Genomic DNA, 11,748 nt, shown 5'->3' on the forward strand with positions numbered 1-11,748 from the left:
GGTGAAAAGCTGAAAACTATTCCTCTAATATTAGAAAAAAGACAGAGATGTCTACTCTTGCCACTTATCTTCAACATAGCACTGCAGGTTGGGAAAAGAGATAAAAGTCATCCGGGTAAGAAAGGAGGAAATGAAGTCGTATCTACCGATGATATCATCGTATGTATAGAAAACCTTAAAGATTCCACTCCCCCCACAAAATCCTACTAAAACTAAGAAGCAAATCAGTAGAGTTGCAGAATACAAAGTCAGGATACAAAAATGAGTTGTATTTCGAGACTCTAACAATTGTGAGGAAGAGAAATTAAGAAAGTCCCAATTATAATAGCAACAAAAAGAAAAAAAAATGCTTAGGAATAGTTTTAATCAAGAAGGTCAAAGATCTGTACACTGAAAACTAGAAAACATTAATGAAAGAAGTGTAAGAAGATGCACATAAATGGAAAAAGATTCTGTGTTCATGGACTGAAAAATTATTATTGTGCAGATGTCCATTCCACCAAAAGCAGTCCTTATTAGGGCAATCCTTACCAAAATTCTGATAGAAATAGAAAAAATAATCTTAAAATTTGTATGGAACCATAAGAGACCCCAAATACCAAAAAGATGTTGGGAAATAAAAACAAGGCAGGAGTCGTTATACTTCCTGACTTTTAACTATGTTACAAAACTATAATAATCAAAAGAGTTTGATATCAGCATAGACACAGACACATAAATTACTGGAACAGAATAGAGAGCCCAGAAATAAACCCATGTATATATGGTCAGGTAATTTTAATCAACTTGGTTATGGGAGGTCTTTCATAACGTGTGTGTGTGTGTGTGTGTGTGATCACCACTTTTTACACTTTACATTACAGTGTTATTTGTGAATTATACCTCAGTGAAGCTAGTTGAGGGTAGGGCAGGGATCAGGAGGGTAAAGGCATGAGAGAGGAAAATTATACTACCCTTGAGTAATGTCACATCTTGGCAAAAGTGGCAGGATATGCTTATTAGCAATACCTCGCTTGTAAGATAGGAGATCCAGGAGAAGCAGGAGGGCAGAATGTAGCTGAAAAGAGTATCACTGAGATCCAGAAGTGTAGGAAACTGAACAAGACCGGAGTCTGCCGCAGGAAGGTCTGGCCATGCCAGATCTTCCAGACCCAAAGGGGAGTACTACATGAATGGTTTGAGAACAAGGACTGTGGTGGTTCTGTTGACCTGGTTTGAGAACAGGGACTGTGGTGGTTCTGTTGACCATTTATACTGCTTCTCAGAGCCCAGACAACACATATCACTTTACTGCTGATTACAATTTGTTCTTTCTCCCTGTCCGCCCAACCACTTCTCCTGCCACATCAGCCCACCCAACTCGGTCTTGTGCTCAGAATTGCTTCACAGTGGCACACAGTGCCACTGGTTCCAGTTACAGGGCAAGGTGATATGATTCAGACTGTGACTCATTTTCTGTATGATTTTGTTGGTTAAAGCTGTATGGTAATAGCTAGGGTAGTCAAGTTTGTCCAGAGCATGGATGTGAACATCCATGAGATAGGAGATGAGACCCTTGCCCCGGTGCTCAGGCACAGTACCCCCCATCCGTATCTCGCCTGTCTGGTCCATCAGGCTCCAGGACACAGGGGTCCCCTCAGGCCCCAGCAGGCAGAAGGTGGGGAAGGTCTGGATGCAGCGCTCAATAAATGTCTGGCTCCTCTCATTGCTCCCAAAATGCCAGAATTTATTCACCAACGGAGCATGGGTAACGTCCAGGGAGGAGAGTTGAAACATCTCTTGGTTGCTGTTGAGAACAAGGAAAAAGAATACCCCCAAATATCACACATACTGTGGAGTATTATGTTTGTTTTCCCCCAAATTGTCGTCAGACAATGCAGAGTGGAGTGGAGTAAAGGCATAGACTCTGCAGCCAGATTGCCTGAGTTAATCATCTTGTTATAAAATGGAGATATTAACAGAGTGGTGCTATTAGTAGCAGCTCTGTAAATAATGTAAGAGCTATCCCATGATTAGTACCTCAGACCCATGCCACACAAAAAATAATTACACAAAAATTAACATTTTTTTTTGTCAATATTGCTGTGACTCTCCACTTAAGATGGGAGAATTGATAACATCCCTGTTCTACACATAACAGTAGGTAAGCAGAAAATAAGTAAGTGCCTCAAAGCATATGCTAGCAAGATATAAAGCCAGGGCTTGGAATCTTGTAATCCTGGAATCTTTGTCTGTTGGTGTCAGAGGCTCCTTGGCCACTGTGCGAGAGCTGAAGCCCACGGAGGGGCAGTGATGTGGAGTGTGGACAGCCCCCACTTGACAGAACACTGAAGTCTGAAGACTGCTACAGGGGTGGAGAAGGTTTTGGGAGGTGTCCTAGAAAGAGCCCAGAGTGTGGAAGCAGGAGATGTAAACATGAGCCCCAGTTATGTCCTTAACCATCCACATGACCGTGACAAGCTGTTTCATCAACTGGACCTGTTTTCCATCAGGAAAATGGGTATAATGTCTCCTCCCTTGTCTGTCTCATGGGATGAACAAGAAATCAAATGAGAGTATAGATTTGGAGGTGTCTTTTAGATGTAAGTTGCAATACAGTGTGAATAAATCTTTTCCAAGTGTATTAACACAGAGAGGGCCATAGGATTGGATATCTCAAGATAAAATCCCTATATCGGTTTTAATTCTATTCAGGCATAAGTGGAGGGCAATATATAATGTGTTTTGCTCTGGGATGTAAATTCATTGCATATTTATGAAGCGTCTATTTGACGCTTTGTTGTGGCTCCTGAAAACTTACTGGTGACCACCATGAAGAATGTCCTCTGCTCTTGTGGAGTTTGAATCGTTGCAAGGGAGGAATCCAACAACAGAGACGTCAGTAAATTCACAAATAAGCTGGTTTTGGATAGTGATAAGTGCACTGAGGAAAATAAAAACTGTATTTCGTGATGAAGAATTATGGGAAAGGGTGGTTTCGGGTTGCTCTGCGGAGAACTCTCGAAGGAAATGACATTGGAGATAATGAGTGGCAAGAAAGAAACAGATGTGCAAGGATCAGAGGGAAGGAGATTTTAGGCAAAGAATAAATGCAACAGTCCAAAGGCATTATGTGAATGTATGAAATCAAGTTGGAGACAAAAAGCCAGAGCTGCTGGTGGAAGTCCAAGAGGTGGTGGATAGCAGGTCTGCTAGGACCCTGAATGTCCGTAATGGGCATGTGAGCAGAGGAACACTGATGGCTTTTAAGTGGATGAATTGACACAATCCATGTCCAAAAGGATCACGCTGGAAATGGATTGTAGGGAGGCAATAGCGAAGATAGGGGAAGATGTTGGGAGGCCACTTCCATGCAGAAAGATGAGAGTAACCCAGAGGATCTTTTTCCAAAACTCACATGACTTTGCGTCTGCCAGATTTAAGAGGTAAGTTCTTTGCCTCCAGCAAGGAAGGGAGCAGTTTACTTGCTCTCTCGGGCAACATGTACATAATGCCTTGTTGTTGCTCGACCTTGACCAGTTTAACAGCTGCAAGATTTTGTATCACTTCGTTCAGGCTGGACTGTGAACCTAGAGAGGGGTGAGGTGAAGGGAGAAGTAACTGGCCGTGTAGATGCTGCAGAAGCTTCCTGGTGGAAATATGCAGATCTTAAAGTCAGGCAGTGTCGCTTCTGGGGTCGCCATGAACCATGTGGCCATGCCCAAGTCACTCTCTTATGCAAGCAGATAGTACTAGAAATCCTGACTATATCACTGCACAATCAATGGAGAAATGGTATTTTAAAAAGTAGAAGCTAACCTTGAGTGTGTTCCTACTCCATGCCCAGGTATTGGTCTAATACTACATTTAATTCTTCCCTTGAACTTGTTTTAAGTACTTTTACTGCCCTCTTTTTTTACACATACAAAAACTGAATAATAGATACACCACTTGCTCAAATCACAAAGCAGGTAACAGGCAGAGCAAGGATGCCGCCCTAGAGAATCTGACCCTGGAGGGTGTGCTCACAGCCATGGTAGTTGTACTTGTGACCTTGTGACCTGGAGGTGTTCTCTGGCACAAGCAACTGTCATTCTTATTCTAGGAATGGAAGACCAGAGAGGGAGGGAGCTCTGCTCTCACACCTAATCCCCCTAATGGACCCTGAATATGTCTGAAAAATATATCATGAATCCTTAGCTAACAAGAAATTCCATTGCTCACAGTCCCATGTGTCAAGTCCACAGTTCGCAATGTTTGAATTCTATTCCACTGAAGAGGTGGGAGCAGCTGATGCAAAGAATGAACATGAACATCAAGCTGAGTCGGGTTTGGTAGAGCTTCCTACCTACAAAGGCTGTAGGGGAATGTTCTCAGGATCAAAAGTGACCCTGTAGGAGTAGCCAGGAACAGTCATAGAAGCCAGCACACATCCCAGATGCCAAACTTACTTTGGATCTGCAAACGTTGTTTCCAGTTGATGACACCCGATGCGCCAAGGAATTCTTGACAGTTTGGGGGATTCTTAGAATAGATTTGGTAGGTGTTGGTGTAGTAATCAAAATCATCTGTCATTTCCTGTTTGGTTAGTTAATGTAAAATAAATCATATTGATTATACCCAGTGATTGGAATACTTTGCCTTAGTCTGTCATTATACTGTGTTATTTTATAAACTTATAAATATTTGGTATTATTCTTGATGTACTAGCATTATTCCTGAATCATTTACATCATGACAGCAAGTCAGGGGTTTAATCACTCAATTTTTGGTTAAGAAAAACTTGATGAACTAGGTATTTTATATGGTGTGTTACAATTTCAAATCAACCAAATGTGCACTGGTTTAGAAAACATTCTTCTATGATTCTGTAATCTTCAGGAGAAAGAAAGCATTACTGTCAAAGGCAAGTTTCCTTTGAAAGAGTAAATTTTATTCTATTTAAGGGTCTAAGAAAAAAACCCAGTCTCAGAACCAATGGATTGTAAACATAACAATGTTGAAATTGATAGAGGTAACCTTGTATTAGAATTTTCACTTATATATGACATAGCTACATGAATAAAGACATATGATGTCTTCATTTTTCTTTTTTAAAAAATTTTAAATTTTTATTTAAGTATAATAAATATGCAGTGTTATATTAGTTTCATATATTTATAAGAAATATAAAATATATTTTTATAAATATAATGATTCAACAAATTTTTTAGTACATGACTCAGTGCTCATCACAATAAATGTACTCTTAATCCCCTTCAGTTACTTCACCCATCCTCCTACACCCCTCCTTCTGGCAACCACCAGGTTTGTTTCTGTATTTAAGAGTCTGTTTTTTTGTTCGTCTCTTTTTTCTTTGTTTATTCATTTGTTTTGTTTCTTAAATTCCACCATATGGTATTTGTCTTTCTCTGACTGACTTATACACTCTTAAGTCCATCTACATTGTTGTAAATGATAAGATTTCATTCTTTTTTAATGGCTGAGTAATTTTTATTATATATATTATATATTATATATAATACTATGTTTATATGTAAAGTTATCTTTATATTTTAAAATCATTTTCTTTATTTATATATTGATAGACACTTGGATTGCTTCCATATCTGGGTTATTGTAATAATCTTGCAATAAACATAGGGACACATGTATCTTTTCAAATTAGTATTTTTACCTACTTTGGGTAAATACCCTATATATACATACATATATATTGGGTAAATATGCAATAGTGGAATTATTGGATCATATGTTAATTTAATTTTTAAGTTTTTTAAGGACCTCCGTACTGTTTTCCGTAGAGACTACACTAATATACATTTCCAACAGTGTATGAGTGTTCCTTTTATTCCACATCCTCACCAACACTTACTTCTTGTGTTTTTTCATTTGAGTCATTCTGATAGGTATAAAGTGATATCTCATTGTGGTTTTATTTTGCATTTCTCTGATGATTAGTGATATTGAGGATCTTTTAAATGTGTTGGCATCTGTATGTCTTCTTTGGATAAATGTCTATTTAGGTCCTCTGCCCATTTTTTTAATTGGGTTGTTTTTTTGGTGTTGAGTTGTATAAGTTCTTCATATATTTTGGATATACTTTATTTGACACATGATGTCTTTAAAATGTAAACCATAATGCACTATTATTTTTTTAAAAAATAATTTGCATTCCCCCCCAAATTGAAACAAAATTTGTTCAAGAAGTTCTTCTCAAAGTTAACAAATCAGAGTTCAGGTTATTTGAAGTTGGAGGAAAGAGTCAGGAAACAACTACCCAACAAGGGTAGAATAGCCAGAAAGTGCTACTCAGAAATGCACTCATAGCTTCATTTTTCAGTTCAATAATTAATGTAAATGTCTTCATTTTTGTATTCTGTTTAGTTCAAAAGCACTATACATTTAAATTTTATTTGAAAATTTTTGTATTAAAATGACATTGTATGATTACACATTTTGCATGCATACATTTTTACTTTATATTTTCCAATATGCTTATAACATATTTGTCTTTGAAATATATTCAGCACTTAGTTTAAGTAATCTTTAAAAGTTGACACTGAGGGGTGCCTGGGTGGCTCGGTGGGTTGGGCCTCTGCCTTCAGCTCAGGTCATGATCTCAGGGTCCTGGGATCGAGCCCCACATGGGGCTCTCTGCTCAGCAGGGAGCCTGCTTCCCCCAGCCCCTCCTGCCTCTCTGCCTACTTGTGATCTCTCTCTCTTTCTGTCGAATAAATAAATAAAATATTTTAAAAAAAAGTTGACACTGAAAATACATTCCCAAATATAAGCATTGCAGTTTGTTCTTTATATTTTTTTAATTTTCTTCATATTTAGCTCTACACATTTTTAGGTGTTATGTTTTTCTGTTTAGAATGCATTCTCTCTTCTTATCAGTCTGCCAAAAACCCATTTATCTTCAAAATCCAGTTTTGCTGAAATGTCTGCCTAGAAGCCCTCTGATCCTCTACGTGCATACCCCGACATCTGTGGTTTTAAACTGTCTCTTACACAGTATTTTTTTTCTCACTCTTACACAGTATTGCTGGTATCTTATATAGTGTGTGTTTCTATATGTTTTTGTGCATTTTCACTCCATGTTGTAATTTATTCCTTTATCTGACTTCTGTGAACTTCTTGAGGACAGCAACTCACTTACCATCAAACAATTCATTTCTTTTTTTTTAAGATTTTATTTATTTATTTATTTATTTATTTGACAAGCAGAGGGAGTGAGAGAAGGAGAAGCAGGCTTCCAGTTGAGCAGGGAGCCGGATGTGGGTCTCGATCCCAGGACTCTGGGATCATGACATGAGCCAAAGGCAGACGCTTAATGACTGAGCCACCGAGACGCCCCTCACACAATTCATTTCTGTATCCCCTGGGTCTACCACATTGCCAGGTGCATGGTAGGCGCATAGCAAATAAGAACACAAAAGTGTACTCATTCTACATCTGGCACCTTACCTCCTCCTGAGGTCGGATAACCACTGTTGTAAAGTCAGGCCACTTGTCCACCAGGGCAGTTAGCTTGAATGGGTTTCTTTGGTTCATGTGGAAGACAGTCCCATAAACCTACAGCATCCCAAGAAAGTCAGGGAGTCAGCTTATTAGGAAAGGATGGTAAAGTAACTTATTTGATCAGGACAATGATTATTTCTATGAAATCAAGGTGATAACTGATAAGCATGTGGTTCAAATCACCTTCAGATTCCACTTCATTACTCCAAATAGAAATAGGTTTGGGGGGTCAAACCATGAACATTATATCAATAGAGTTAAACATTAGATAAACAAATTAATTAAAAATCATCCACTATCACACTGTAGAACTTAGTATTATATCTTTCCATTTTATTTCATTTATTGACAAATACATAAATTTTTAAGCAATGAAATTACCTAATGTATATTAGTTTACCACATACCCCCTCCAGACACACAATATACTATAGGCATATTTCCATGTCAATAAATACCAATCTAGAGAATCTATAGAATCATTTTTAATGACTGTATAATATCCATCATGGGAAAGAACTCCAGTTCAATTTTATTTTCTACATCTATTAGGAGAAGATCATCTGGCTTTTTTCTTTAATCTATTGATACAATGAAATACACTGAATATTAATGTTGAACCTGCCTTGGATTCTCAAGATAAATTCCTCTTGGTTATAATTACTATCCTTTTGATATATTGATGGATTTGACTTGATAGAATTTTGTTGAGGATTTTTGGGTATATGTTCATGAGTAATATTGTCTTCTAGTCCTTCCTTTTTTAAAATAAAATCCAGGGGCACCGGGGTGGCTCAGTGTGTTAAAGCCTCTGCCTTCGGTTCAGGTCATGATCCCAGGGTCCCGGGATGGAACCCTGCATCAGGTTCTCTGCTCCTCGGGGGGAGGCTGCTTCCTCCTTTCTCTCTCTCTCTCTGCCTGCCTCTGCCTACTTGTGATCTCTGTCTGTCAAATAAATAAATAAAATCTTAAAAAAAATAAAATCCATTTCTGGTTTTCATATTAGGGTAATTCTGGATTCATAAAATGAGTTGGGAAGTGTTTACTCCTCTGATCTATTCTGCAAGAGTTTGCATAGAATCGATATTATTTCTTCCTTACATGTGTGGTAGAAATTGCCATGAAAGCCATCTGAGCAATGGTATTTTTCTTTGTTGGAAAATTTTAAATTATGAAATCAGTTTCTGCAATGCATACAGGATGATTTAGGTTATATTTTTCTTCTTCAATGACTGTTGGTAACTTGTCCTTTTCACAGAACATAAGCTGTGAAATCTATAGGCACAGTATTGATAATGGTGTGTCTTTATTATCCTTAAAATGTTTATGGGTTTGGTATTAGTGTCCCTGTTTGTTTCTTTATTTTTTTAAGTATAACTTTTTTTTTACATTTCTTTTCAGCATAACAGTATTCATTGTTTTTGCACCAGTGCTCTATGCAATCCATGCCCTCTCTAATACCCACCACCTGGTCCCCCCAACTTCCAACCCCCCCTTCAAAACCCTCAGATTGTTTTTCAGAGTCCATAGTCTCTCATAGTTCACCTCCCCTTCCAATTTCCCTCAACTCCCTTCTCCTCTCCATCTCCCCTTGTCCTCCATGCTATTTGTGATGCTCCACAAATAAGTGAAACTATATGATAATTGACTCTCTCTGCTTGACTTATTTCACTCAGCATAATCTCTTCCAGTCCCGTCCATGTTGCTACAAAAGTTGGGTATTCATCCTTTCTGATGGAGCCATAATATCCATATTGTATATGGACAACATCTTCCTTATCCATTTGTCCATTGAACGGCATCTTGGTTCTTTCCACAGTTTGGCGACCATGGCCATTGCTGCTATAAACATTGGGGTACAGATGGCCCTTCTTTTACATCTGTATCTTTGGGGTAAATACCCAGTAGTACAACTGCAGGGTCATAGGGAAGCTCTATTTTTAATTTCTTGAGAAATCTCCACACTGTTCTCCAAAGAGGCTGCACCAATTTGCATTCCCACCAACAGTGTAAGAGGGTTCCCCTTTCTCCACATCCTCTCCAACACATGTTGTTTCCTGTCTTGCTAATTTTTGGCCATTCTAACTGGTGTAAGGTAGTATCTCAATGTGGTTTTAATTTGAATCTCCCTGATGGCTAGTGATGGAATAGTGTCCCTGTTTCATTCCTGATTTGATTTGTGTCTTCTCTCTGCATTTCTGAGTCAGAAGTTTATCAACATTATTGATCTTTTCAATGAGCCAGATTTGGTTCATTTTCTTTTTTTAAAGATTTTATTTATTTATTTATTTGACAGAGAGAGAGAGATCACAAGTAGGCAGAGAGGCAGGCAGAGAGAGAGAAGGAAGCAGGCTCCCTGCTGAGCAGAGAGCCTGATGTAGGGCTCCATCCCAGGACCCTGAGATCATGACCTGAGCTGAAAGCAGAGGCTTTAACCCACTAAACCACCCAGGTGCCCCTTGATTAATTTTAATTGATTTTCTCCTCTCAAATTCATTGCTTTCTGCTCTTATATTTTATAATTTCCTTAATTCTCTTTGCTTTGAGGTTAGTTAGTTCTTTTTCTGATTTTTCAGGTGGAAACTTAAAGTGCTGATTTGAGATCATTGTTTTTTTTCCTTTCAGTAAAGCACTTGATGCTATATATTTCCCGCTTATCACTGCTTTAGCTGCATCCCCAAACTTTTGATATCTTTTGCTTTCATCTTTATTCAAATATTTTCTGATTTTTCTTGTGACTTTAAAGTATGGTTTATTTAGAAATGTGTTGTATATTTCTTAAATTTGGATGTCTTTCTAGATACCTTCCAGGGTTTTTTAAAGTTTAGTATCATATTGTTGAAGGACATACTTATTACAATTTCAGTTCTTTATAAAGTCTTAAGAATATGGTCTATCTTTGTCCACATTCCATGTGAACTTGGAAAGAATGTGTATTCTACTATTGCTGAGGGATGTACTCTACTATTGCTGAGGGACGTACTCTGTAAATGCCAATTAAGTTGGTTCATAGTATTTTTCAGGTCTTCTATGTAAGCTATAGGTTTTCTGTCTATTATATAAGTTACTCAGCGAGGAGTGTTAAAAATGTTTAATTGTAATTGTAATTACAATTGTAATTGTAATTGTAATTAATTGTAATTAATATGGCTTTATCTATTTGTTCTTTCAGTTCTTTCAGTTCTATCCATTTTTGTCCTATGTCCTTTGAGCCTCTGTTGTTAGGTGTATACACTTCAGCATTTTTAATGCCTTCATGGTGAATTGATACCTTTATTAAAATGCAATGACAGTCTTTATCCCTGGTAATATTCTAGTACTTTGAAACATATATTATTGCCTCCCCCCAAAAAACCCACCTCTTTATATATAAGATCGTTGATCTATTTTTAAAATATATTTAGGAGGATCATACACCAGTAGCAAGTGGATTTTATCCCTGTATATTAGCCCACAGCTAACATCAGACTCAATGGTGAAAAGCTGAAAACTATTCCTCTAATATTAGAAAAAAGACAGAGATGTCTACTCTTGCCACTTACCTTCAACATAGCACTGCAGGTTGGGAAAAGAGATAAAAGTCATCCGGGTAAGAAAGGAGGAAATGAAGTCGTATCTACCGATGATATCATCGTATGTATAGAAAACCTTAAAGATTCCACTCCCCCCACAAAATCCTACTAAAACTAAGAAGCAAATCAGTAGAGTTGCAGAATACAAAGTCAGGATACAAAAATGAGTTGTATTTCGAGACTCTAACAATTGTGAGGAAGAGAAATTAAGAAAGTCCCAATTATAATAGCAACAAAAAGAAAAAAAAAATGCTTAGGAATAGTTTTAATCAAGAAGGTCAAAGATCTGTACACTGAAAACTAGAAAACATTAGTGAAAGAAGTGTAAGAAGATGCACATAAATGGAAAAAGATTCTGTGTTCATGGACTGAAAAATTATTATTGTGCAGATGTCCATTCCACCAAAAGCAGTCCTTATTAGGGCAATCCTTACCAAAATTCTGATAGAAATAGAAAAAATAATCTTAAAATTTGTATGGAACCATAAGAGACCCCAAATACCAAAAAGATGTTGGGAAATAAAAACAAGGCAGGAGTCGTTATACTTCCTGACTTTTAACTATGTTACAAAACTATAATAATCAAAAGAGTTTGATATCAGCATAGACACAGACACATAAATTACTGGAACAGAATAGAGAGCCCAGAAATAAACCCATGTATATATGGTCA

At 37.5% G+C, this 11,748-nt stretch overlaps 1 protein-coding gene across 1 annotated transcript; it reads right to left on the bottom strand.

Annotated features, from left to right (window-relative positions):
- Window positions 1-389: 389 nt before the first annotated feature.
- LOC123386963 (glycine N-phenylacetyltransferase-like) lies at window positions 390-7,853 on the bottom strand. The gene is made up of 4 exons (XM_045062903.1): window positions 7,450-7,853; window positions 4,431-4,557; window positions 3,398-3,569; window positions 390-1,786 (listed from the first exon to the last, which is right to left on the bottom strand). The coding sequence occupies exons 1-4, from the start codon at window positions 7,534-7,536 to the stop codon at window positions 1,384-1,386; spliced, it is 789 nt and encodes a 262-aa protein (XP_044918838.1). The 5' UTR covers window positions 7,537-7,853; the 3' UTR covers window positions 390-1,383.
- Window positions 7,854-11,748: the final 3,895 nt, after the last annotated feature.

This window comes from Mustela putorius, unplaced genomic scaffold (assembly GCF_011764305.1).
Source record: "Mustela putorius furo isolate JIRA1106 unplaced genomic scaffold, ASM1176430v1.1 tig00000127_pilon_pilon_pilon, whole genome shotgun sequence".
Classification (NCBI taxonomy): domain Eukaryota; kingdom Metazoa; phylum Chordata; class Mammalia; order Carnivora; family Mustelidae; genus Mustela; species Mustela putorius.

Bases quoted from the DNA above. Each gene is read 5' to 3' on its own strand.
- LOC123386963 (XM_045062903.1), bottom strand. From the start codon at position 7,536: ATGAACCAAAGAAACCCATTCAAGCTAACTGCCCTGGTGGACAAGTGG. The intron at 3,570-4,430 runs GTAAGTTTGGCA...ACCCCTCTCTAG, and splicing joins ACAACGTTTGCAGATCCAAA to GTTCACAGTCCAGCCTGAAC. The intron at 1,787-3,397 runs GTGAGTTTTGGA...TGTTCTCAACAG, and splicing joins TCTGGCAGACGCAAAGTCAT to CAACCAAGAGATGTTTCAAC.